The sequence below is a fragment of the Dromaius novaehollandiae genome, chromosome 2, assembly GCF_036370855.1.
Source record: "Dromaius novaehollandiae isolate bDroNov1 chromosome 2, bDroNov1.hap1, whole genome shotgun sequence".
NCBI classification, from domain to species: domain Eukaryota; kingdom Metazoa; phylum Chordata; class Aves; order Casuariiformes; family Dromaiidae; genus Dromaius; species Dromaius novaehollandiae.
In genome coordinates, this window is record NC_088099.1 from 15,523,280 (window position 1) to 15,551,017 (window position 27,738).

General features: G+C 39.0%; 1 protein-coding gene across 3 annotated transcripts in view; it reads left to right on the forward strand.

Annotated features, from left to right (window-relative positions):
• Positions 1-6,474, forward strand: part of CUL2 (cullin 2) — a 54,083-nt gene extending 47,609 nt beyond the window's left edge. For all 3 annotated transcript variants that reach the window (XM_064505790.1, XM_064505789.1, XM_064505788.1), the window contains exons 20-21: positions 704-820; positions 5,857-6,474. In XM_064505790.1, coding sequence (XP_064361860.1) covers positions 704-820; positions 5,857-5,988 — 249 coding nt within the window. In that variant the 3' untranslated portion in view covers positions 5,989-6,474. The remainder of the gene's footprint in view (positions 1-703; positions 821-5,856) is intronic.
• The last annotated feature ends 21,264 nt before the right edge of the window (positions 6,475-27,738 follow it).

Sequence of the window (27,738 nt, forward strand, 5' to 3'; positions counted from 1 at the left end):
AAAATTTATAACTGTGTAACAAAAAATGTATATGATATATATATATTTTTATATATATATGTGGTAGAAAAAATATACTGTAGATAGTTTCATATCTGTGAAGGAAAAGGGGAGGCATAGGAAATCTTACAATTAGCCAGTACTGCACAGATGAAACTCTGATATCATTTCAGATTGTAGTTTATTTAGATCAGACTCATTTTCTGTACAGTCTGACCTTAACACCACAAAACTAGCTACCACAAAACACAGTGATGCACTAAGATGTCCTTTGATTGAAACAATTGCTAAACTTTTCCTTACAGTATTCCTCTTCCCAGTTGTAGGCTTAACAGGGATAAGAGGTGTGAACTGAATACCTCACAACAATTTGTTTCTAATTATGACTGTGTTAAGTCAGACTAAATTATAATAATCTTGAGTTTGCTTTCCTGTTGGCCTTCATGTTCCCCTACTGCTTCAGCAGAATGAAAATACGCAGGAAGTGAGTTTTGGCCTATTTTAATGTTTTTTTTACACCCTTCTAATTCAGTCTGGTCGTCTTGATTTAGGAAAGCGTTTTGCCTGGAACTGTACTTCACCTAGATTTCAGTATTAATTGACTGCTTTTAATAAAGTAAAAAGCATAGATTAAAGATACTATTATGAAGTGTTTTTTTAATACTATTATATTGGAAACATTGCTGTTCTTCCTGTATTGCAGGAGATGGAGCAGACCAGAAGTGCTGTAGATGAAGACAGAAAAATGTATCTTCAAGCTGCTATAGTCCGTATCATGAAAGCACGTAAAGTGTTGAGACATAATGCTCTTATTCAGGAGGTAAGATAAAATTCTCTTCTGCAGTGTGATTTGATGAAAAGCTTTAGGATGGCTGCATAAAAGATCTGACTGCAAAACTGTGCAGTGTCCCTGTCAAAATGAGTAGTTAAGTGAAATTAGTGAGAATTTCACTGGAGTCTACTTCAGACTATATGACTGGAACACTTAGCTGTAATTAATCAATCCTGTAAATATATCTTAGTGCTCAAGCATTAAGGCCTAAGTGTTGCTGTGCTTACACTTTCCCATTGGTTGGTTCTATGCCTGCAGAGGTCCTATCCTTTAAGAATCATTAAGCCAGAGCCATAGGTGCAGTTGAAGACACCTGAGTTTGGATGTTCTAGGTATGGAAATTCCACAGAAGCACATACCCAGTTTGGGGTTCTTATCATAAAGCTGGATTTCATTTTGCTTCTTGGCTTGCATTTGAAAAGTGGTATGAGTATAGACATGCATCTCTTACTCTCTCTTTTCCTTTAAGCAGAAAAGTTGTCTAGATTTTCTAGATTTAGGATTTGCAAACTGTCACGGACTGGCTGGGAAGGAGGTGCTGTTTCATTTGCTTTTCTCCGCCTTTCCTATCTGTGCCTTCCTTACAGCATTCCATTTTCCTGGTCCTTATCCTAACCTTTGTTTATGCCTGAGATACCAGCCGGTTCCCAGATTTAGTTTTCTCAGCCTTGCAAGGCATTTGCTCTTCAGTCTAATTCATTCTGTGCATCTCCTGAGCCTTGACAAATTGCCCTTTCTTAGAGCAGACTTGTGAGGGAGGGAATTCCTGCTCTGTTGGGCCATTTTGAGCATGGAGGTGGAGTGATATTCAGTCATTTTGAGACCTTTTATGGGCTTTCTGTACTGTGGTGATGGAGGAGACAGTCTACCACACCCACCAGTTAATTTATATTTTATTTCCTAAACAAAATAAGTAGCTACAGAGAGCTTGTAAGTCCAGAGCTTTCATGTTGACTGGTAATGTGAAACATCTTAGAAGTTTTGGATCTTGATATAGTGCTTGTACACAAGTGCTGTCAAAGTGAGCTTAACTTTTAAAATCTGATTTTGAACATCTGAAGGGAAGGCAGCATAGATCCTGATTATTTCTCAAAATCTGGGGTTATTTGCTCCTCTGTTACTTAAACTCACGTCATTGTGAATAAATCCTGTAAGATTTCTCAGTTAAAACTGGAAAGCAGTGAGCAAGTCCCGTTTCATCATGGAAAATAGTTTATTTTCTCCATACTCTCAGCTTTTTAGAAAAGATTTTCAAAGTGTGCTTTTTTTGAGGCCAGTTTAAGTGGTGGAATAGATTACAAATCTTGAGATCTTAGAAACAAAAAATCCCTTTTGGTTGCTTTTTCCTTTGTTTAATTCAAGAGGCTCTATCTGAGATGCCTCTACTGCATTTTCTTCTTGCAGTACTCTTGCAGAGTAGGACAGAATTAACACCCTGAACTTTTTCAAACTTCACAGGAAAAGTGGATATTTTGATTGCTAATCAGTTAAAAACTAAGTAGCAACACATGAAGAGCACAGAATGAGGTTGGTGCTCCATTTATCTATCATCAGCCACAGCAACCTGCATTGGTTTTACCTTAGGTTTTAACTAAATTTATGACACTTACAAAATAATATCCTTAATCATTTAGTCTTTAGTTCTCAATTTTGAATACCAGTTATACCCTCAGCAGATTTGAGCATTTGGAATTGGAGATTAGGCTTCTAAATAATTGATAACTTTGCTGCAGTATGGCACAGGGACTTATTCTTGCCTCAAATGAGCAATTGTGGGACCCCAGGCAATGAGGTGAAGCAGTACAAAAATCCATTGGGGCTAAATTTTCCTGTGTTTTGCAGTCTGAATTAGTCTGTGCAAATCTCCATGCTGCCTCAGCTAAACTGTTATTAGGACCTGAGCTAGATTCTTTAAAATTTACTAGGCATCTTTTCTACAGTCTGTGATATAGATCTACTTTTAGGCCAGGGAGATCTACCTATGGGCAGGTTGTAGAGCAAATTGCTGGGAGACAGGTTATGTATACTTAATGTTTAAACACGAAGATGAAAAATCTCACGGCAAGCAGAAATTTTACCTAATTACATCTGCATTGAGCTCAGCAACTTGTTTTGGTTCACAGTGCATGAATAAGGCCAGTTTGCCAGGTGGTTCTGAGTTGCTGGACATGCTCAGTTTTCTCACTAGACTGACTTTGATTAAATAATGAATAACCATCACAGCTGTTGAACTTTTAGAATAAGTATAATTTCTTGGTTGTCCAACTTCAAATATTTTTTTCCCTGCCAGCCTTCCATTAAGATTTGATTTACTGTCAAGAGCATTTTTATTTCCTATAACATTCATTTGTGATATTTTTAGTAATTATGTTGGCAAATTTACTTAGTTCTTGTAGCTTTTATCATAATGTTTAAGTATTTATATATTTAAATATAAATATTCATTTAAAGTTTCTGTTCTGACTTTTTGAGGAGTAAGAATGAATCTCTTGAAAGAAAATGTTTACTATGGATAATTAATGATATTTGCTTGCCTCATTAAAATCTTTTTTTCTGAGATCTGAAGGTAGGATTATACTGTTAGAAATATGATCAAAATATTCCTGAGCTTTCTTTAATGTAGTTAGCTCTGATTCTAAAAAGTCAACTGTAGCACCACACATCTCACTTAAGCTGAGGTGCCCCTAGGAAATACTCAAGGTCCTGGATAGGCCCATATGTGTCATGTAGTCTTTGCTGAACTGTTAATTTTTTTAGATATACCCTAACTCATGCCACAGCCTCTTGCAGGTGTAGGTGGCTTTTCCCTTAACGTGAATAAAGTCAGTGGGGATGATGGAGAGGAAAGGACAGTCCACTCATTCCCAGAAAGTTTTCTATTCTAAACATGAGATATTTCTATCCATCCTCCTTATTTATGTCCTCTTTTGTTAGAAGAAAGAAAAACTGTCTGTACAAAATCACAACTTTTGATCTGTCCGTCCTGAGTAAACACGAGGTATTGGTGATGGCAATCAGTTTCAGTGTAGGGCTGAAGTTATGTGAAATCTCAGCCGATCTAATAGCCTGTTAGCACCAAGAGAAAAGTCTTTCCCCCTTGCCCTTTTTCTGGCTGTGCGCTTTCTTCTCATTCGTACTGCTGTGGAACTTATCGGACCCTTGCCTGCTAGCACAACAAAACTCTCTTGTTTTTTTTTGCTGGGGTAATAGTCTATTTGGTGAGTTCAGCTGGCTCATAGAGGGCTCCAGCAAGCAAGAGTTGGGACAAAGTCAGCCATGAAAAGCTGTAAAGACAACAGGAAATCCAGCTGAATTAAAAATCTTTTTTTTTTTTTTTTGTTTTTTAACAGGAAAGCAAATGAGAAACTACAGGCAAAATATACTGTGACACTTAAGTAGTTATATCTTTTGTTTGCCTCGTTTTCCAATGCTAGGAAATAGAGAGGGAAAATAATGGGTTTTTTTTTTTTTTTGCTATAAGTTGACTGCAAGAGTAAAATTTGAAAAATTGTCCAAGTTTATAGTTTTACATATTCTTTTGCTAACCACCATCTTCACTTTGGTAAAAGTGAGAATGGTCGAGACTATTTCACATGTATTAAAACACACCTAAGGTTTTGCTTGCAGCTGCCGTGTCTTCCATAATGCATATAAAATTGTGGGGGGTTTTTTTACCATAATTTAATTTTTACCATATCTATTGCAAAGTTCCAGCATAGGCAGGGGAGCTGGCCCAACGTAGTCTGACCAAATCGTAGGGCTACCTTCAGCGACTGAAAGGAGAGAGGTTTATCCTGAATGTCTCCAATTGTATAGGGAAAGACAGCGGTGGTGGGGGGAGACTCCGTTTACACTTTTGCAGGCAGCTGAGCGGGGCCGGGTACAGAGCACTGTTTGTGCTGCAACGTTGTAGGCAAAGAACAGCAAAATCTAGCTCACGTCTCATATCCTGGCAACTGTACCAACAGGGAAGTAGTGCAACTTTACTAAATGGTTACTTAAGAGCTCGGCTCTCTTTGGGCTGTCTTTTGTGATCAAAAGTGTCATCTAAAGCTCTTTATTAAATCTCCTGAAAAGAAATCGGGTTTTTTTGTAAATTTAATTGTGCCTAGTGTGGTAGTCTCTGAGTATAAGCTGCATTTTTAATATATTTAAATTGTTTAAATTTAATTAAATATATTTACATGTTTCATTTGAGAATGAGTAAGATCTTATTATAACATCCTAAGTCAGATTTTTTGGTATTTTGTTATTTGTCTTCTTACATGGTTGTCTTTTAAACCCCGTGACAGTTTTTAATGCTACAAAGAAAACAGGTTTTACAAATCTTTATTACTCGAATAGCTTCTCAAACTTTTTGTGATAAGAAAGTTGGTGATGCATGAGAGGAAAATCATGTTCAGCTTGAGAGGTAGTTTTGGAAAATACAGTCAACTGAATTTAACCATTTATAATTGTATAAACTACTATGAAATATGAGAATTCTTCTGATGTTTAGTTTCCAGGTAAAACTGCTATTATTCAAACAAAATTTGGAAGTCCACAATTTAAATATTCCAGAACAACAAAAGTACATGAACCCAAGTAAAATTTACCTAGCCGAAGAACAGAAGTCAGTTAACAGAGCCAACGTAAATAGTGAAAAGGCACATTTGGTTTTGCTTTGCTTAAACTGTGATAATAGTAACAGAAGTGAAGCAATGTGTTCATATTAGATTAATTTTAACTTGAATATTTATCTTAATTTGTACCATGACAAATAAGGATGCAAGAGGATGGGAAGGATCCAGTTAATATGCAAGTAAACTGAACCATGAAAGAGCTAAGCAATTATTTTGTGTCCTGCCCGTAATGCATAGAGATGCTTTGCTGATTGTTATACATAAACTATCCCATGTTTGTTTAGTCCTGTCTTTAAAAGAAAAACATACCGAAATTGCCTGAAAGCACTCACTGAATTTTTCTAAAGCATTTATTACTGTTGTAAATAAATATTGCACATAAAATGTGTCTTTCTTTTGCAGGTAATTAGCCAATCAAGAGCTAGGTTTAACCCAAGTATCAGCATGATTAAGAAGTGTATTGAAGTTCTGATAGACAAACAGTACATAGAGCGAAGCCAGGCCTCTGCAGACGAATACAGTTATGTAGCATGATGTTGCTATCCTGCAGGTATGATTGTAAGGAGATCATTGCTGTCACTGTTTGGTGTGTTCCTGTGGGAAGAGGCAGGCCTGTGCCTCCATAATTGGTCACTTGGCAGCCCCTGTTTTTCTGCTGTTTACAACATCACCAGTGCCATGTCATGAGCGTCAATGAAAATGCCTATAGATATTTCAAGCTCATGTCATTATGACATTTCTTAAAACTTTACTAAAAGAATGAGTGAAGTATTGCTGAAATGTGGAAATTTGGTTGGGTACCATGCTTTTTTTTTTCCTCCCCTTTCACGTTTGCAGTTGATGTTTTTTAATGTATCTTAAGACAAAGTTAAAAAAAACCCTAAATATTGTAATATGACAGATAACCTAATAATTGTATCTACATTAAAATGTAAAAAAAAAAAAAAAAAAAAAAGAAATGACGAACATGATACTGCTGCTTGTCAAATAAAAAAATAAAGTTATATAATGTGTCTCTAATGATTGTAGAAATGGATATAGCGTTAATGCCTGTAAATATTTTTCCGACCTGGAAGAATAAAAATAATGCCATGTGTTTGGGTTTTGGATAACCTCAGAAGTAGAGCTGTCATAAAAACTAATTTATATGAAACTGAATGCTGAATATGTTGTTTGATGTGATTATAAAAGCTATTTATGATTAAGTGCACACTTTTTTTCCTTGAGATTAGGCTAACTTTTTACATTCTTAGTGCCTGAAGGCCTATTTTGCATCTGTTATTCTCACACTGTAGGAAGATGTTACAAGAGAAAATAAGCAGATGTTTGAGGGAATTCAAGTAATATAGTTCAAAAAGAGTTAGGCATGGTTATCAGAAACATCAAAGCTATAGTCCAGTGGCTTGTGAAACTACCCTCTTCCTGGGAAAGAATATAGTAAACTGAAAAATTTGGTCTTTCACTAATGTATTGGGTAGAAACAGTATATGCATAAGCACCTATTTTTGTTTCCACATAAGCCCATAATGCTTTTTTATGTTTTTCTTCCTAACTCACATGGTTGCATTTATCATATTTTTTCTCCCCCAATTGGATTTCTAACTCTTTGGGCAGGACAGGGTATCTACGGGCTGTCATATCCTGTGCTGTTCCTCAGGCATGGCTTGGTGACTGTTCACTGTCAGGATCAAAGTATAATATTTTAAAGTACTCACTCTACCACTGCAATCAATTGGAGCTTAAGAGCAAAAGAAATTTTTAAGTTGGTTTTTAAAGACGGTCCTGTGAACACTGAATGCCTGCTGCAGGCACCAACTGCGGAAAGGAACTCCTGCATGGCTATGCCTGCTGTTAGTCACTGACAGAATAAGTATTAAGCTAATTTTTAGTATTTTTCCCCCACACTTATTCTTTTTTTTTCAATTTTCTTTTAGACTTAGTGATATTTCATTGCCTACTAAGAATCCCACAGATCGAGAATTAATATAGTTCCCAAGCATTTTTAGAAAAGGAAAAAAAAAATGGAGGGGGAGTGTTTTGTTCTGTTTTCTCTCCTTTTCTAGTTTTTCACTGTGTGAATGCCTTCTCTCTGACACTCAGTTGTTGCTATCTCATTTCTTAAGTGAGATTACATTCGTATGTCATTATATAGTTAACTAGGAAATGAGGTGGTAATATCTTTTGCTTATGTGGATTTGCTGAGGACAAAAAAGGGCAATAAACAATAAAGGGCACTACACGTCTTCAGTATTAATGGTATTTAATCCTAGTACTCTAAGATCTAAATTCATGAAATTGGGCTTATATCCTAAATAAGTGGGGTTTTTTATTTGATCTTAATATAGTGCGGTAGGTCTTCTCTAAAGTGTTAGCTGAGAGTAGAAAACAACACACATGCTTATAGTGTCATTTAATATAGTAAACGGGAGATGCAGTAGCATAGATTTTCATGAGAGTGACTTTTAAACTATTTCAGTGTGAAAAGTTACTATACTTTATAAGAAATAATTCATGACTTCTTTTGACAAAAAGTAGAGTGGAGGGAATAGTCTATGACACAATAGAAAAATGGAAAAAATACTGCCTGAACGTTGAATCACCAGATCCTTTCTCCAAAAACCAAACAATGATGCTGAAGCTTCCGAAAAGAAATGTTTCATCTTGCAATTTGTGTACGAGTCAAGAGTTTTTAAGCCTTCATGTAAGGGTTAATAAAATTGTATTTAAACATAGATTGCAGTAGCAAAATTTTAACAGTTTTAAAAAGCCTTTACAAACTTATTTGCAGAATCACTCCACAAACAAACAAAAACTTTACTGCTCTAGCCCGAACGTGTAAGGTTTTAGCGTTAACCTTATCTCTGAATTTTTGCATACTAAAACATCAAAAGTAATACTTTGTTTTTCAGATAAGCATACTGCTGAGTTGAGACATGTTTAGTGAGTTAAAAACAGTCATATATTTCAGTTCAGTTGGCATCTGCAGACAATGTCTCATAATTATACACAAACTCTGTCTTTTCAGTGCCTCTTGGGAAACATGGCTATAGCTGGGAAACGTTTTGAATTTTAGTTTATAACTCACACCTTCCCCCAAGGAAAAAAGTAGTGAAAAAAATCAGCCCTCTGTGGTTGCATTAGGCCACTGAAGTCATTGTTGGCACACAGTGATGTAGCTTATACTGTAGTGCTACAATCTGGCAGCTAAATAAATCTGGCAAGTGTCATTTCAAAATAAAAAGTGCCAATAGGTAATAGCCAGAGGTGTAAATTATAAAAAGAAAAACAAGAGAAAAGACATCTAAAAATGCCATGAGCTTTTAACTTTTCACTAGAAGAAGCTGGTATAATTTCAGAGATTTTTTTTTTTTAATTTATTAGAAGCATATTAACATGTATGACCTGCTGGTGTATTGGAAGTCACACAGCTGAGTCTGGAAACATAATGATTTCATACATTTCATATACTTCTAATAACCAAATGCATTTTACTCATAATACTGTGTGTTAGTGACAATTCTTATACTAACTGAAAATGTATTTCTGTGTTGTTTAAATTTTTTTCTAGATTGATTAGGAAATTTGTTTCTTGATTGATTCTAGGAAAGAAAAATGTTTACCTGTATTTTAGTATGTTCATACAGTGCTGCTGGAGCTGTGAAAGGTATTTATATTGCCATAACACAAGAAAGTTGGTAAAGGTGAAAGTAACATTACTTTTTAAGAAAATTTTCCAACTTTTTAAAGAAACTTTAAGAACTTTAAAACTTTTTAAAGAAAATTTTCCAAATACAGAATAGAAAAATCAGTCAAAAGAGAAATGAATTGTATAAGCTCGTGTCTTTCAGCTATGCTTACAAAGCCATTTCTTATCCTTAAAAAAGTTAATTTTAGAAGCAAGCCTTGCAACATGTTGATTCTTGAGGAGAATAAATACTTTGCACTGAAGGGCAAATATATTAGGACTGGTCATGCTTTACAAATATGATCAGTGTACCTGGAGTTAATTAATCTAAGGTGTTACAGACTATGAAAACCTACTATCCAGAAGCAATTGTTCTTGTACTGAGTGTTATTTTTGTTATAACAAGTCTGAAGCTATCCAGACCTTACTTGTTTACTCTAAGTTTACTACAGTTTCTACCGATAACAAAATAGGGTTCTTGCAAGTTGACAGGCAAAACAGAAGGAAGGTTCAAAACGTTGAATGGGTAACAGTATTTTTAAAACAGTGAAAGACTGCTAAATACAAGTGTGTGTGCGTATGTTTTTAAAGAGGGAGGGTGAACAAGTAAGATAGTAAAATTAATCAGACATACTTAGCTTCTTGAATGTGCATGTCTTGTTGTCTCTACTCTGTGGAATTCACAGCCTGTTTGCATCAACAAGGGAAGAAAATAACAACCAGCAAAAGGAAAGAGATGAATGAGGAGGCTAGTTGGCCTCCTTTTTAGAAGTACTGACATCATATTTTTGTGATCATATTTATCTTTGATTCATTTAAGCATGCATATGTTGATTAACATGTTACTACTTAGTTCAGTATTGATGATTACTTGTCACAGGTTTGAGGAAGAAGTGTTTTAAGGTATTCAAAGGAGCAGTACGTTTGACATAGCCACGCGCTGGTGCTGCTCCTATCAGCTGTCACAGGCGTACACAGTGCAAGACTTGAAAACTTCCTTAATCTCCCCAGTAAGTCCGGTGCTGGATATGCGTCTGAGAAGTGGAGGACTCTTCTAAGCTGGAGAAGCAGCACGAAGCAAGTTGAAAGGTATTGTCAGTCACTTCTAAAAAAAAGTTCTAGTAGTTTAGGAAATCACTTCTGCATTACAACACCCCCTTTTTATGGAGTTTTTGGCTGAAAGCTGTGAAAGGTGATTTAGGCTGTCTTGACTCGGGGGAATAACAAAGAGCTTGTATTAACCCAGTAGTAAGTTACTCCTGCTCAGTTGGGGTAAGGTGAGAGTTATGCGTATGTTACTAGTCTATTGCAATATCAAGTAAAAGCTTTATACTGGAACTGCCAGTGAAGTGGAAACTCTAATTTCTAGAGTTTCTGGACTAGCCAGAAATCTCCTGCGGTATTTTATACTCAGGAGTGCTGTACTAATCTTGCATATCCTTCCTTCCACTCTTCCACTGAGATGAATAATATACTGGTGTCCCTACAAATACTTCGCTCTTCCTCTTTGGTGTAGTGTTACAAATCAGGAACAGAAAATCTTATATGAACCAAAGTAGGATGGATGAAGCACTCTCTAATGTGTGCATAGCCAAGGCATAGATTCTTGCAGTCTGACTCTTATCCAACTTTTTGATATATTAGCGTTTGCAAGGGCAGCAGATACATAAAAAGAGTATGTTAGACATGTTTTCAGCTGAAAGAGGCCCTGTTCTCAGCATAAACATTGAATATTATACACAGTAATTATCACCTTTTTGATGGAAGCCGATTGTTCTGATGTGTGTTAAACTGTTTTTTCCAGCAGCTGTGGACAGTGGCCAACAGTTACTGAAGAATTTTGAAACTTGACAGGTTGCTACTGCAACCTGTCTTTTAATCTTGGTTATATCATGTCCTGTAACTTACTAGGGATATGTGTTAAAATGCATAACACTTCTCAGACAGTTTTCATGTAATTTTGAGCAGTTCAAGCAGTTCAGTTTCGTAAGATATATTTGGGTCGTTGCCTTAAACATTCTGAAACAATATATCAGAAAATTATTATATGAAGTAGTTACCTGTGTATTTGAAGCCAGTTTCAGAATGTTTCATAGGATTTGTTTTAAGCAATACCAGACATCTGGTTCCTTCAAAGTGATGAGGTTTATAGAGTGAGGAGCTGCCTAGATATGATCAAGAAGCAGCAGTAGGGAGAAGGATATGAACCCTCTACTGCTTCTTATGCTTTTGAAGATGATTCAGTGCTTCTGTGCGCATAGGACCTTGCACAGCAAACACTCCCTTTAGGGTTAGTTCTAGTTTAAAAGAAGGGTATAAGCACTACTGCCACTCAGTATTTAATAATAAGCAGTTGGCCACTGCATTCAAAAAACAGGACACCTGGCCTTTTGACTTCTTTTTCGATCTTCTCTTGCCCAGGAGTGTGCCCCAATCCTAACCTGTAAGGCAAGCACACTCTTGCTTCTCTTGGATGAATGCAACTTTGATATAGCTTGAAGGTAAATCAGTCAAAAGGGATACATTCTTATGTGGACTTGTTATGTATTTTACATTGGAATATTCAAGGGACTGAAAACAGAATAATTGGGAGAAGGGATCTGCAGCTTAGTTACAAGGATATTTTTGTGGAAACTGGGATGAAGAGGACAGGCTACAGAGGACTTAGTTTCTGTAAGGGGGTTCCAGTCAATGGGCTGATGCACGAAAGGTGAGCCATCTGCTTCTCAAATCACAATGAAAGTAGCTGCGGCCAGAATTCTGTGTGCAACTGAATACTCTGTGTTTGGTGATGTCCTTAATGGATTTAGGTGGTAGCTGGTAATCTAGCTACCAGTAATGAACGAGTCTTTAGGTATGTGAGCATTTCAGTTTAGGTGCCATTGTACTATCTGGGGCTTTTAGAAAGACTTGGAAATTAGGCTTTCAGAATTACCTTTTTGGATTTGCAGGTATGTTGCCTGACTGCCATCTGAAGATGAGTCATCTGAATCTCACCTGTAGCCTGATTTCAAAGGTTCCAGGTGAAATCCTCTTTCCCCTGCTCCAAATTGGTGTCCGCTACCACATGTTTTAGTGTACTGGTAATGATCTATCTAAACCCTACTTTAGCCACAATTTGAAGAGAATAAATGTACACCCACAAAGCATGTGTGGCTTAAAATCTGAGTCATAGCTGTGATTCAGAGATGTGCTGGTTGCAGCTGCTCGAAGAGATTTAGGAGGACGTAACATTCCTGTTGAGAACAGTAGTCTTATTCTGGGCAAAGGAAACCTTCCCTCTTTGTGAAAGTAGCCCATAGCCTTAAGAAATTTTTGTCTGCTGTGAAGACCCCACAATTTACCACCTGTCACCAATTTTTGAGCAAAGTAATTGAGAAATTACACTAGCCACTCCTAAACCTTTCCTCAGGCAGTAGTAACCTTGCCTGTTATGGATGTCTTCTCTTTCTCAGAGCATGGGTATTTAAAATACATATGTTTTTTAAAAAGTGTCTATATAATTTGTCAGGCTGGACAGAAGAGAAATGGGGTTTTGTCACTAAGTATGTTTGAATTTACTTAAGTAGGAAGGAGCAAGTGGGGACATGTACTCAGGTCTTGTAAGACAGAGTCTGGCAGTTAGGGCAAAAGAGTGTGGGCTTTTGCATGTGGATTGACAGACCCCCTTTATTCCTTCCCACACTCAGGCACAAGCTTTGAAATGCAGACCTGACAGGCAGAGCTGGAATATCTACTCTTCCCTTCCTGGTACAGCTCCTGTGAGCGTAAGGGCTACTTGTCTCAACAAGCTTTTCTTTGCTGACTGCTTCACAGTGAAAGTTAGGGCCATAGTGGTGGTTGCAGGGTAGGAACAGCTGAGAGCCTTTGGGACGTGTGTGCTCCAGTCAGGGTGCCTTGGTGCTATTTACAGGTGGCAGAGGAGGGTGTGATCTGTGTGGACTTAATTCTAAAATAGGGACAATGATCATGAATCATACGTACTTAAATGCCACAAGGCATAGAAATGTTTTCTATGACTATATCCCATAGTGACATCTGCATGTGTTTCTGCATAACCTCATGATGCAGCTCCATTGTACTCACTTGAGTAGATTAAACTTAGATTGGTCTAGCACTTCATTAAAAGGTTTCATTGGACAGAGCAAAAGTTTTTAATATTCTGTTATTTGAGGTGGCAAAGGAAACAGGTCATATGGGTTGTATGCAATGACAAAATAAAAACGTGACTGGTAAAATAGCTGCTTTATGAAGAGACTTGATTTTTGCCTCCTTGGGTTGGTTTATAAGTGCTTTTGTAAAAAAAAAATACAGAGTTTTGAAAAGAATATTTTCCAGAAGTTCATTTTGGAGGGGTTTTTTTGGTCAGATGTTTAATTCACACTTCCTGCTGGTGGAAACTCTGAGTTTTGCATCTTCCAGAATTTCCTTCCACATGAAAAGGGCCATTCTGTTATTCAAGGTTTAGAACTGTGTGTGGTGGGCAGAGTGCTAGACAGGGTAATATTGTTTCTCTTTGCAGTGGCTGTTCTTGCTCTGTGCACCCTTTCACTGTGTGGAGCTCTTCTTTCTTGACATACCCTTTTTGGCTTTGTTGCCTAGCTGAAATGTTTAGTATAAGGCAATTGTAAACAGTGCCGTAAAGCTTTTTTTTTTTCTTTCTTTTTTTTTTTTTTTTTCTTCTGATCAGTGCTTATGGAAGTACATCACATGTTTCTTCTCCTACGTCTACTGCATAACAAGCTGTTTGGCCTAGTGGTTGTCACATTTTTTTAGAATGTGATTTTGTTATTGTTATGAGAGCTGTGGGAATACTGAAACAGACTTTCTTCAGCTTTTGTCATTGGTAATTTCTGTTAGGCTGCTGCTTTGAACTTTGATAATAAAACTAAAAAAAAAATCAGATTAAAACCTGCCCAAACAGAGCGGAGCTCTGGTACCGCTCCTGAAGAGCACTTCAAGCCATCAGTTAGTGCTTCAAATGCTAGTGAGTAATATTCTGAAATAACTTTTTATTGTCCTTAGAAATCCTTTTTCCCTTATTTTTGTGCCTATAAAATGCAGATCTTTAAAATGCTTGTGGAAGCCTTCACTTAGCTACACACTAGGTACAGGATGGATGATAGAAATGCAAACTCCTTTTCAGACCATCTTCTGTACTGATGGAGGATGGATGACAGGATGGCTTTGTCTTCATCCTCTGCTGACATTACTGCCAACCAATTTCAGGCATTCTGCAGTAAATATGTTCAACATGAACTGCACTCAAATCTCCCTTTGTAGGAGAAATTACAGCGTGGAAAGGAGAATTACAGCCTTCCACTTTCTTGCCTTCATGGAATGGGGTTGTTCATTTTGTCATTTGACGGAACTGTTGGCTGCCCGGGAAACTTTGGGGAAGGTGGCAGAAAGCTATCAAACCTGCTTTGAGCTGTGCCTGTCAGGAGGCTGTTGTCAGCTTTATTTGAAGCCACTGGTATAACGCGATTCCCGTGGTAGCTCTGCCAGCAGCATTACTCTTGATTTACTTGCAGCTGTGTGGAAACTTGGGTGCTTTCCTTAAGCGTTATCGTTATAGGAGAATCTCTGCTTTTATTAGAGAATCGCAGCTGCAGCGGCTGTGGAGACAGCAGTTTAGAAACACATTCCACTAAAAAGGTCACCTATTGGGAGACAAATATGAAGAAATGGGAAAGCGTTACTTCTCCTTTGTTGAGCCGAAGGTACTTCGGGGCATGGGCACTCGGTACCTGCAGCGCAGAAGCTGCACTGCAGCCTTGGGCCAGCAGAGGTTGCTGTGCTGGCTGAGCTGGGCCAGGGAGGATCCCCAGCGCTGCCCGCTGCCTGCCTGCCCTCGCTGGCTCCTCTGCTTGCTTGCTGCTAGCGTTCAGCTGGTCCCGAAGGCTGTTACCCACACCAGCAGCCGCCTGTTCTTTTTATCAATATGTTGTAGGAGGTAGGAGACCACTATGGAGTCAGTATTTGGGGAACGTTTTAGCAAAGGAGGCCATCTGCATGTCTACTGTCTGTTGCGGTTAGGCAGTGTGCCTGGCTGGTGGCACTCTGAGCTTGTTGTGGACAAAGCTGAGGCCTGACAATTCAGTCTCTAGGTAGAACATTAGCTATATATTTTGTGAATTTCCTTCATTTATTGTTTTGTTTTTGCTAAGGGGAAGAAAGATTGCTTTGATGCTATGTGATAACATCGGTGATCATGGAACATTAATCCTTGAGATCTGAAGTAGAAAATAAGAGTTACAACTTTTGAGAATAATTAAATATAAAATCCATTTAGTCAGGATGCTTGTTTTCCAAATACAATAAAAAACTATCTACTCCTTTGCTTCTTCAAAACATTCAAGAATGTGGTCCAACTGGTGTAAAGCTCAGATATTGCTGAGAATTTCTGGAGATGCCTGTGGCTGGTTAATTACTCAGGTTTTTTAGGTAACACTGATTGTTGATTACTGTGTCAGAACAATTATTGGTTACAGCTTTTGATTGTGAATGGACCTTTTCTTTAAATTGTATTTATTTTGACTTGGATCTTGGACTTCATCACTAATATGCTGGATAAATACGACACAAAATTTGGAGTCCATGTTCTGACTGGGTAAGGTTAAAAAGCACACATTTATTTATTATTCTCTGAAAAAGGAGGTTTTTTTAAACTTATATATATGGATGCTAAGTACTTTCTGGGCAAATGCCCTCATCATCACAGCTAGTTTACAATACTGATATGAATTTAAGATAGTGAATCTGAGGTCGGAAGTTCAGAAGGAGAACCAAGAAGGTATCTTGATTTTGGTGTGCTGGTTACTCATCTAGAAGCAGAAAGGCCTGGATACACTTTGCTCGCGGATGACTTTTTTTGCCCCACTTTAAACAATTATTGAAAAAATCCAGGAACATGCTTTGAAACAAAGTAGTCTGGGGTATGCGAAGTGGTGTACAGTGCTATGCATCTGAAGAAATGTGGAGATGCATCTGGGAGCAGAGCCCCAGACTTCCCCCAGGTAGCCGAGAAAGCAGAGCTTGCTTTCTGCCTGCCCTGCTGGGATCCTGAATTCCTTTATGCTTGGCAGCACAGCTTTGGTAATAAGAGTGGAGAGAGCTCCCTCCCAGATTAACTTTTGCTTAGGTGATTAGAGCGTGCCTCTAGGAGGCTGGTTTGAATTACCTCTGGCTCAGTGTGGGGAACTGAGCCTGCCTCTTCTGCTTCCTGAGCGACTTCTAACAACCGGCTATTAAATAAAAGGGGTAGGTGAAAAGGCTGCTCTGTTGCTTTGGCTCTATTTTAGAAGGAAGTATCTGCCATCACGGTACTTTCTAGGGTGTCTAATCCCATTGAGGGCTCTGAAAACACCTCTCAGTCTGAGCCCCATAGGGGACTTGAGCAGCTTCTGGTGCCTGCTCAGGCTGCAGTGCTGAGCTGCATGGCCCTGGGGAGACCTGAGGCAGCTCTAAGCATGGCAGAGGTGACACTCCAGGTATCTGGAACATCTGAAAAGCAAAAAGTGAGATGCCTCTGTGTATGAACTTTCAGGATCACAATTTTTGTCACAGGGGACAAAATTCTGCCTAAGTTTCACTTAAGACATTCAAAGCATTATTGGATTTAGCCTGATAATATGGCATTTCCTCATGATACAAACCTTGGCCTAATAAAGCCATCAATCAAGCCCCATCTCTGTGAGAAGCAAAGATTTTTTTTTTTTCCTTCTTGCTAACATATGACAACAGTCTTGAACAAATTTTCATGGACAACCTCACTGTTGAGTAAGTGCCCTCATTTAATCAGACTGTGCAAATTATAAACCCTAGGCAGAGGTGGGCTAAGCTACAAAGTGGAGGAGATGACACAATGCTAAAAACAGTGAAAGCACTGGGGAAAAAAATCCGAAATCCCCTTACATAATTATTAGAACAAAAACACACATATGTGAAACCAGCAAAGTCTTAGAATGGGGTGGCACAGGGAACTGGCAAGCGGACAGGCTGTTCCGGTTGGTTGCATTACTTGATATATTAGTAGCAATGATAAAACAAAGCAAATATTTCAGGTTTCCTTTTAGGCCTCTGTGAATGAGCTGATAACAGTGCACTGTATTGCCTATTTGCTCCTTCCCGCAGTGCCACTGAGCCCAGCTACCCCAAAGCTCCTTTCAGCAGCCTTCTCTGTTTGCACATTCTCTATTTTCCCCCTTCTGATTTCTAAGAAACTCCTTACTCGTTTCGTCTCTCCTTTTTGTCCCTTGCCACATCCTTTGCTTCACAGCCTTTCCAACCAAATGATCTTTTTCATCTTCAATTGAACCCACTTCCATGCTATAGTTTCTCTTTAATTAGCATACCCTCTTGCATATCCTGGTTGTTTACATGGCCCTTCTGTGCACGAGAGCACGTATATATAAAGCACAACCTAGAGAAAATGGTACCTGCATCTTCCCCAGAGTGTCTCTGTGCAAGCCTTAATGCAAACATTTAGAAACAGATTAAAAAGGCTCATGGAGTGTAACTTCACCTTTTGGATTCTTTGCAGGGTTTTGTTTTTGTTTCTGTTTTCTTTTTTAGCACTTATTCAATGGCACGTGCATCATTTTTCAGCAGGAGTTATAACATTAATAACAGTACATGCCCCAGCGGGAGGCAAGACTGCTGAAGTAATATTAAGTTATCTTAGAATATGTGACAGAAGAGCATAGTTTACACATCAGGCTCTTCCAGTTAATGTTAATCTCTTTTCCATTGCCATGTAGGGAACCTTACAGGTGAGGAATGATTTTAATTACAGGTAAATTGCATCTAGCTCTCGGGTCTGAGGTCATTGATTATACTCTCAGAAGACATAATGAAATAAACATGCATAAAATTGCATGAGAAAATGAACACCTATGTGAGAGGAACGAAAGGGAAAGTAGAGAGAGAGAAGCTGAATGACAGAATGAATAACATTAGATTTGCTGGTCCGGATTCATATGCCTTCTCTTACGCACAAGGAAACACATGAGTAGATCAAAGAATTTGGCCTACAGCCTCTAATCCAGAAAATTGTTAGGCAAATGTAGGCACAAAGATTTAACAAGAAAAATTAGCACAGCACTATAGTTCCAGATACTGTAATGTGAAAGACTGCTCTGCTGGGTACCTGCTGGTGACTTACAGGTGGTGGTGGCTGCTGAGTGAGTTTCTGCTCTAGATGTTTCCCTTTGCAGAAGGGAGCCCAAGTGGCTGCAGCAGCAGAGGGAGAGGTTGACAAAGAGTCAGCTTAGCAGCCTCTGGTATCAGCTGCTGGCACTAAAAAAAAAAGAAGAAGAAAAAGCAAATGGGAACATTAGTTCTTGCTGAGGTTGAAGACTCCATGGTGGTATCTAAACTCAGCCCTTTTCCGGAATTAACTGGTAACATAATATTAATCCAAGCCAAAGCACTCTCCCTGGGCTTAGTTGTTGCTAGGGTTTCCTTCTTCTGCCGTAGTCCCCCCTTGCTGGAGAAAATGCCCTCCCTTCGTGCACAGCATGATTCTGCCATGATGACAGTCAACTGTAATAAAGGAAGATTTTGACACCTGAGCCCAAAGCATTTGAAAAAAGAGCTGCGGGATTGTCAATAATCTCTTAGAGTGTGTGCTGCTTCCAAGGGATATGCTCTGGTGCAGAAATGTTTGAGGGATGAGTTATAAGCAAGGAGGGAGAGGACTCTGGGGCATAAAACAGGCTATAATGAGGGACCTTTGGGTGAACCTAAAGGAATTTCATGATGAATATGAAGAAAACCTTCCTTATAATGTTTTCTAATAAACTATGCAATAGCATCCCAACTTTTTGTGGTACTTAAAGCTAGAATGTAACAAACAATAAGAGATGTAACCCAGAGAAGCATTTAGCAAGTGCAGACTTGTGTGATCTAGAAGATCTCTGCTATATTTAATTTCTTCTTGTTGAGATGATGAGGGAGAACATCAAGGATCTTCAGCTGCAAAGAATGCAGATTAGTCTGGGAAGCCATGGAGCTCCAAGGAGCTTCGTTCTTTGTCCTTTACACACGTTAAATACAATGGGATAAAAAAGAAATGAGATTTTTTTTTAATGAAATTACACTTGTTTGTATCTTTCCAATGAGTTGCAGAATAGTTGCAGTTGTTTTATAGCACTCAGCTCTTTTTCTAGTGGCCCTGTGCTTAAGGAATTGTTCTGTCATGAATGCTTTAGGTTTTGTTTTACAGAGTAGGCAGCTGTTTATAATCATAAGCAGTTTTTTGCATTTAATAACAAACCTTGAAGCTTAGGTGTGTGGGAATTGCTACCAATTTTATTTTTAAAATTATATCTCCTTTGTTAACTGGATAAAATTTCCATTATTCTAACAGCATATGTAATCCTATTATGTAATATGCAATATGTTATAAGGGGTCTAACTTTAGAAGTCTATAATGGAAATGTTTATACCTGAGCTACTCATGTTCTCATACAGTCAGTAGCAAGAAACAGGTACTTTGTGATTTCCTCAGCTATTTTAGCTCCTCTAGGAGATGAAACGCTCCGGAGAGTCTACTGGTTATATCAACCAGATTTTTACCAACTGCGAGAGGGCTATCAAGTGGATAGATTATAAGTAGCTATCTCTATTTACGTAAATGAATCCTGTGTGAGGAGCTTGGCCATAAGGAATACTATGAGAGGGCATCAGGACTATGCGCAAAAGTTGTCAGGGAAAATTTTAAGATTTCTCTGTCCTGCATTTAGGAATGTTTAGGGTTTGAAGAAGACCCAGGAGCAACTGTGGGAAATGAATTAACTCGGCACCGTAGGATTTGACTTTGAGAGATTAACTTTGGTAACAGAGTTGAGACAACTGGGAAGAGGACAGTGACCTAACGACAGCTGTTCCGTGTGTGGCTAAAATTGCTAATTCTTAGACAGCTGTTCCGTGTGTGGCTAAAATTGCTAATTCTTAGCATGCCTCCGGCACTTCGGCTGAGCAAGACAAAGCTCTATTCTTTGAGCTAATAGAATAATGCGATTAGGAATAGGTAGTACTGATAAACTGTTATCCTTTAAAGCACCAGGCGTTAAAGAGTAAGGTGACACCCACAGTGCCAGATGCGGTGTCCCCACGCTTGCAGAGCCGCCCGATCAAGCTCTGCTGCGGCAGAGGGGCACCATCCCGTACCCACACTGCAGCTCCTAATCCGCAAGGGCAGTTTTTCAGAGAGAAATTGGGACAGAGGCGGAAATAGAGGGGAACATGATAAAGGTCATACTCATGGATGGTGTGCGAATGATGAGTAAGGATTATCGTTCACTCTCTCTTTTGATACAAGAACTAGGGGGCAGCAGATGAAGCTGATAGGAGCCAGATTAAAAATGAACAAAATGAGGTGGTTTTTCTTGCAATGGGTAATTCAGCTCTGAAACACCTTCCTAACAGATGTTGTGATTTCTAAAAGTTTATGTGATTTTAGAAGGAGACTGGGCAAGTTCATGGCAATCTGTTAAGAGCTACTAATACTGAAGATGCCACATCCAGCTCAAGAAGTCCCTGAAAATCGTTGGAGGCAGGGTGAATATTGGCAGAAATACAGCATGTTTTTGCACTGTGCTTAAACTCTGATCTGGGCTACTGCTTAAGGAGACAAGGTACTGGGTTAGACGCATCTTTGGACTGACTTTTTGCAGCCATTTGTAAGTGCTCTTTTACTGCCAGAGAACTATTTTATCTTCTTTAAGTAGGCAGCTTTTTCTTTTTTTTCTTCCAGAATAACCTTGCATGTTCATAATAGCATAGAACCATGTTTTCTTTTCTTGGCATGTTACAATAGTGTATTTGTTTTGTTGGCTTTACTCATATTTATTTTTAAAATGAGATATTCATCTCAAGGGAACAAAACTCATGAAAAAAAATTATTCATGCCAAAAAACTTCTAAAGTACAAAAACAGATCTCCCAGAAGATGCAAAAGTAAATTTAACTTGCTGAGGTCAGAATTTCATCCTGCATTCCAGAATAAGCTACAAAAAGCTGTTTGTTTCTTTTTAAATTATTTAAAATCATCTCAGAAGACTTTTGATATTTTAATAATTATGAGTTTGTCCCAGAAGCTGATGAGCAGGAACTCCAAGATTTTACTGACATTGCTTATTATGCCTGGTATTAAAGGCATAAAACATAGAAGACCTCTGTTATGGAAAGTACAAAAGATTCACTATGGGTGTAATACAATTCAAGAAATATTTGATTTTTAGTAACATTGTTACTTTAAGATGACAGAAAAATATTTGAAAGTATAAATTAATTTTTCTTTAATTTTCTGAGGGTACTTTTTAACCCTCTCAGGCAATATGAGAGATGACATGAACCATGAAGAAGCTCAGATAGTTAAACAAATGAAGATAATCAAAGGTTCTTTGCTTTTATGATTGACAGCTTTAGATATATGGGCTGCTGTAAATCTACCACGGGTTAAGGATCTAATTAGGAAACTTGTTACCTAGAGGCACTTGCTACTTTTCTATTCCTTGTCCAAAGTTCCTTGCTCACTTGTACAATTCATTTTACTTTTATCTGCTCTGACAAGAGGTACTGTAGTTCTCTCATCTTTCATGTCAGCCAGGATTAATGCTTGCGGTGCAGGTGGAAGTGAACTTGATGCCTAACTGACCAGCTGTGCATCTGGCAAAAGCAACAAGCGCTTTGGCGGCCTCCAGCTTTCTGTCCTGCCTCCTGGGACTCTGGCCATTATCTCCAACGAGAGAAGCAGCGTGTTGGAGCGTAGAGAAGGAGGTAGGTTCGTAGGCCGAGCGGGCTGGTAGCACAGCTGGAGCGCATCGCCCCGGCTGCAGGACGAATCCATCAGATTTGTATCATTAATCTGCTCTCACTGCAGGAAGAGCTGAGGGGAAGATCTGCTTTTAATATTGCCAAATATGCTGTATAATTGTCACTGTACAACTACATTGTATAATCCTGGCAGCTATCTCAAAAACAAACTGTTTCTGAAGGTGCATATTTAAACATGCAAGCCCTGTGCTACAGAAATGCTGGGTGTTCACAGGAGGCACTACAGCCCCTGGAGGTAGGTTTTGGACATTCAAATGCTCTGCTAACTGCAAAATCACGGACAAGTCAGATCCTCGCAGCCTCCAGTTAGGCATCTAAAATTAGTGTCCTCTCAGCAGTCTTGGCCTTTGACTTCCTCTGCTCCAGACACTTACTGCGAAATGGGATAATGGCATCGGCTCAGCTCAGGATTATTGGAAAGAAAAGCACTCAGATGCTGTAGTAAAACTGCATTAAAAATTGACATAGATAAATGGCTTATTTTGTACCTGGTGCAAAGGCTGGACAGCGCAAGATAAATAGGGTTTGGGACCATACAGTGAATACCTATTCTGTGAGTCGCTAAGCATTCAGTGCTGCAGGAATCCTGCGACAAGAAAGCTGTGTGGTTGTGCAATCTCAGTTCAGCCCTCTTTAGGGTTTTTTTCTGAGCTGCTACTGTTACATTTCCTTTATTCTGTCACTGCCTGAGACACAAGTTAACTTACAGCCGCTATGTTTAAAACACAATTTTGGTATGTCATGTTTACAGAATGTAGATTATATGGTGATCTGAAAAAGGCCCTGAATGTAGACATACATTTGTAAAGAGCTTTGCTCGGTGAACCTTTTAGTGATTTTAAATACCTCTGTAATATAAATGATAGTACTTATCCCCTCGCATTGCTAATGCATTCCTTTGAGCAGCAAGGGGAGCTGTATAAATGCCCAGACAGCCTAAGTGTGGTCCAGACATGGAAGGAATAAAACACAAAAAGCCAACCCAAACACATACTTGTTACGAGTTAAAAGTTGGGCTTAAAGATCAAAATGAGCCTGTGTCCCTTTTGATAACTGATACCCCAATATGTTAACCACTATTAAGGGTTTATTTACTCCAAAAGGTAATGTTATATTCCTTCCCTGGGTTCCCAACTGAGTGATACGTCTGCAAAAAATGAAACAAAACAAAACAAAATAAAAAACACCCCCACTGTGCTGGAAAGAAAGTATATATTTCTTTCTCCTCTCAGGCAGTGTCTGTCTGGTCAGAAGCAGACGCCAAAATTAGCAGTGAACGTGTAGGGTGAGCTAAGCAATCTTCAAAGTAAAAAGCCTTCAGTGTGATAGCGGAAAGCCAAGGTGAAAATTCAGACTAGCCTCTGAGATGCTCCGCTGGCATGTGTCACAGGGGTGCCAAACAGTGCTCATAGGGCCCTGCTGTCAAATGTTGCCTTCCAGCTCTGCCTTTCCTGGAGAGAGTCTTCCAGCAGGAGTGGAAAGGACACGGACCTGGAGATTATGAGGAGTGAGGAGCTTATGTAGGTTGTGGCTCCAAATCTGCATATGTAAAGCTCCTGTTTGTATCATTGGCTCTTCCATAGTACTCTACAAGCATGAGCCACTTTTCTATAGATTCCTGAAGTTAACTTTGGAGAAGATCTGACTTTTTTTTTCTGTCAAAAATAGACATGAAACATAGTTTTTAACTCAACTGGGTGTATCACCAAAGGCTGAACAAATTACCCTTTTTTCCAAATGGAACCTCCATCCAGCAATAGCAGTTTGAATCAAGCTGTTAGAAAGCTTTTCTTCATCTTCACAATTTTTGGGCTGCTATTTTTGCATGATTTTTGAAGCAGTAATTGATGAGACCTGTTGTACATGTCACGTACATTACAGACCACACTTCATGCCTTCTTCCTCTTTGACTTGCATGGGGAGGAGCATGGACTTGGCTGCACAGAGATTTGATAAATTCCATGATCACTGCATGAGACCTGCCTCTATCCTGCAGAGCTCTTACTTTCTCACTTTGTTATTCTTAACACAATTATATCAAAAATCTTGACATAAAAAATCGATTTAACTCCAAGAAATGAGACTGCTCAGTCCACTGATCCCCTCACCTTAATTTGTTGTTCCTCCTACCACCCACCCACCCCCCATGATTTTTGTGCCTTAGTTCCTTGTTTTGAGGAGTGGGCTGAGAGGTTGAGATTCAAGCTCGGTCCAAATTAAAAACAACAGTAACAACAAAACCCACAGGCTGAGTATTCCTAAAAGACTCTCAAACTGCTTAAGCAGGTCCTAAAATCTCAGTAGGATTATCACAGGGATAGCAGGTATTCCTCAAGGCTGAAGTAATGCAGTGTAGTCAGGGGTGTTTGGCTTTTCTGATCCCCATCTCGCAGCGGAGCGTGTTTGGATCTGAAGTGCGTTCTCATCCCCAATGTGTGGAGCACACGTTCCTCCAGCTAACAAAAGTCTGGCACCGGGCAGCATCTGGGAGCAGCTCTTCAGAGACAGCTGGGATTAGTAGACTCTGATATTTCATTCTTTGGGAAAGGTAGTGAGTGCTGTCTGACTTTGTACAAGGGAAAGTGAGCTGAATTCAAAGGCAAATCAAGGTTTTCTCTGTGTTAAAACCCCCAAAAGGACTGCAGTAAACAAACTACAAAAACTTACAGCAGATAGCATGTGGTAAGGTAATCCTCATGTGGGAGATCAGGCCTCTTTGATATTTCAAAACAAACAAAGAAAGCATAAAAATGGTCTGCAGTTAAGGAGTGCAGCTTTAGTGATTACTCAGAAATACTTGGTATTTGAATTCTCTCTGCCGGCATCATTCTGATCATGCATCACTGTGAGGCCTCAGAAGTCAAGCTGATTTTATGTCAAATACAAGCAAAAAGCAGTGGGTGCTATAATTCTCTCAGCTGTGTGAGATAATCTGGAATTCCTCAGCAGAGTTCCTGGCTCTTGCAATTTGACTCGTCTAATAATCTTGATATTCTGCAAAAGGATTATTTAAAATGTTCAGCTATAAAGATTTGCCTCTCTGTGCACGGATCCCTTCCCCAGTTCATCAGCTAGACTAGAACCCTCTCCTCACAACAGGCTTCTCCGTAGGGAAACAGGACAGATGAAAGAAGCTAATACTAATAGCTTAAAGGGGGAAAGGAGAGTACTGTGTGTTTGATTTCAGTACGCAGCCACTTTCCTCCAATCTCTTTTATCTTAAAGAGTCAGCCTTGTGCAACAAGGGCCAAGTCTTGCGCATTTGTACAGCACATTATACAATCTAATTCTGATCATCATACCCTCACAGAAATATTTCATAATAACAAACGTAAGTAAAGCAACTCAAGTAAAATAAAACCTGTCTTAAGTGCTTGGAAATAGAAAATCCTCAAAAGAAAGTTTAGGAAAGTTTAGGTTGAGGAAATTCTGCCTTCCTGAAATATTATTTTGCATTTTCATTGTTCTCCTGTCTAGCTGAGTCAGCAGTAGCATGTGCTGGCAGCGGCAGTGGCTTTGCCATCGGACACGTTTTCAAAATAGATCTCCTGCAAGAACTCCGGCTGTCGCCTCTGCATTGTTTGTCTTTTGCTGCCTGTGCTCTTGAGAGTATCTTTAGCTCTTCATTTCAAGGGGGGTGGTGGCTGTCAAAGAAACCCTGACTGATCTGGTTTTTTTGTTGCTTGCTATACGAAATGATTTTTTTTCCAGTTTGTATTACAAGTAGAAGCATAGATATTTGTCAGGAAACTTATGATGACCATAAAGAGTTTGAAAGGGAGTATTGAAGTTCTAGAAGAGAAGACTGACAGCATTCAAATAAATTCAGATTGTATCTGGCCTTCAGAAGCTGACACAGCAATAGAAATGTGAGCAGAAGATGCAATATGAAAGCTTCCATTAACAGCATTCATCTCCCAGATTGTCAGTACTTCTGGGAAGAGACTGTATCATCTGAATAGCCTGGGTAAAGTTCATGGATCTGCTTTGTGTATCTGAGCGTAATAATGGTGTGTTACTGTATACACTGTACAATAACTGAGGCCGTTAGGATGGCTTTCACCAGCTAATTGAGTATGGGGGGGCAAGTATTTCTTTGGCATAAAATTCTTTCCAAAAAGTACATAAGTCTGTTTCCCAAATGAGGTAGGAATAGCATGTCAGTAAGCAGCTGCTCAGCGCGGGCTTCCTGTTCGCTTTTCTCTGACATGTCAGCCTACAGCTTCCTTTTATTTATTTTCCAGTGTTTCCGTGCTTGTGCAATGTCCTTCATTGCTCTTTCACTTTTTATAGCAATAGTGTTGTAGCACTGATAAGCTAAGGCTGTAAAGGAAATCGAGCTTGCAAGACAAGTAATGTGTTTTATTAGACCAACTGATGTAAAACGTGGTCGAGCTTTCGGTTATGCAAGCCCTTCAACAAGTCAGGTGCAGACATCGCTGGGAACAGTTACTCTGGGGCTGATGATACATTTTCCCAGCAGTAAAACTGCACTAGCACTTTTCAGCCCTTCGTGCCCAGAGCTACACGCTCCTGACCCCATACCTGAATTCTCTGTTCCCTCAGTTGGGGACTGCATTGTAAAACAACTGAAGCAATGAAGTTTTGGAAAACAAACAAACAAAAAAAAACCCACTTCCAAGCGAAAGAAGAAGCAAGCTATAATTATGTTAATCAATTAGCCCATTTGAGGAAGAAGTGGTGTTAGCAGAGAGTTTTCAGCAGAGGATTGAGATAGAGAGAAAGCATTTGTAGAACAGGGAGAAGTCAGTAGAAGATGAAATGTTGGGGGAATCATAATGAGCTATTAAACCAATATCTCTTATTTATTCTGTGCTATTTAGTATTAAGTACAGTTATAAACTGCAGTTCCCAGGTCTTTCAAATATATTTTGTAAACTTTCCTTGGTGATTGGGACTGAGATGTGAGACACAGAATTATTGTTCTGCGATGTCAAATAATAACTGTGCTTTCTTATCTATAATTCTTGTGAGTTCATTCTAGTACATAGGGGTTGGCAAGTTTCACCCACACATTTTCTGTAAGGACCTCTGGTACACTGGATGACCTATATCACATTCTGGATGTCTGGGTGTAAACTTTGATAGTTCCAGAGTTGAGAACATTTCTTGTGGTTCTTCTGGGGGCAGGTTGGTAGCTTTTGCACTTGTGATTCTGTCAAAATATGGCTACATTCAGTGCTCCTGCTCCACCAGATTTTGGGGGGGGGGGGGGGCGGGGGGATGGAAAGTTTGGAAAAACTGAGGAGTTGTTTGAAGGCTAGGAGGTGGAGTTACGGAGAACAGATTTTTCAGGGGATGATCTGCTTCCGTAATAGGCTGCAATTCTTTAATGATTTTCCATGCAGATGCCAGTTTGAGGCAATATGTGACCGACAGAATTGTCTTGTTAATGGGACTTTCTTCTTGTATGTGCTATCTGCTTGGCTAGAATGAGCATAATCGTTTCTTACACTCCATTTCTCATGCTCTAAGATGAGGGTGGCTTTTGCCTATCAGCTTTAATGATGTTTAAGCCAAAGTGCTGGTATGAGAATACATTAGACATGGAAACCTAAGTTATTGATCATCTGTTCTCTTCAAGATTCACTGCTTTCTCATTTTTAGTCATGCTTAGTCAGTAGCTAGCCGTCTAAAATGTGTCTGAAATTCGCAGGCCTTCACAACTATGCAAATTGTGCAGCAACCTACTTTCTAAGGTGGCCAAAAATGAAAGCAACTTCAAGAATTGGGGCT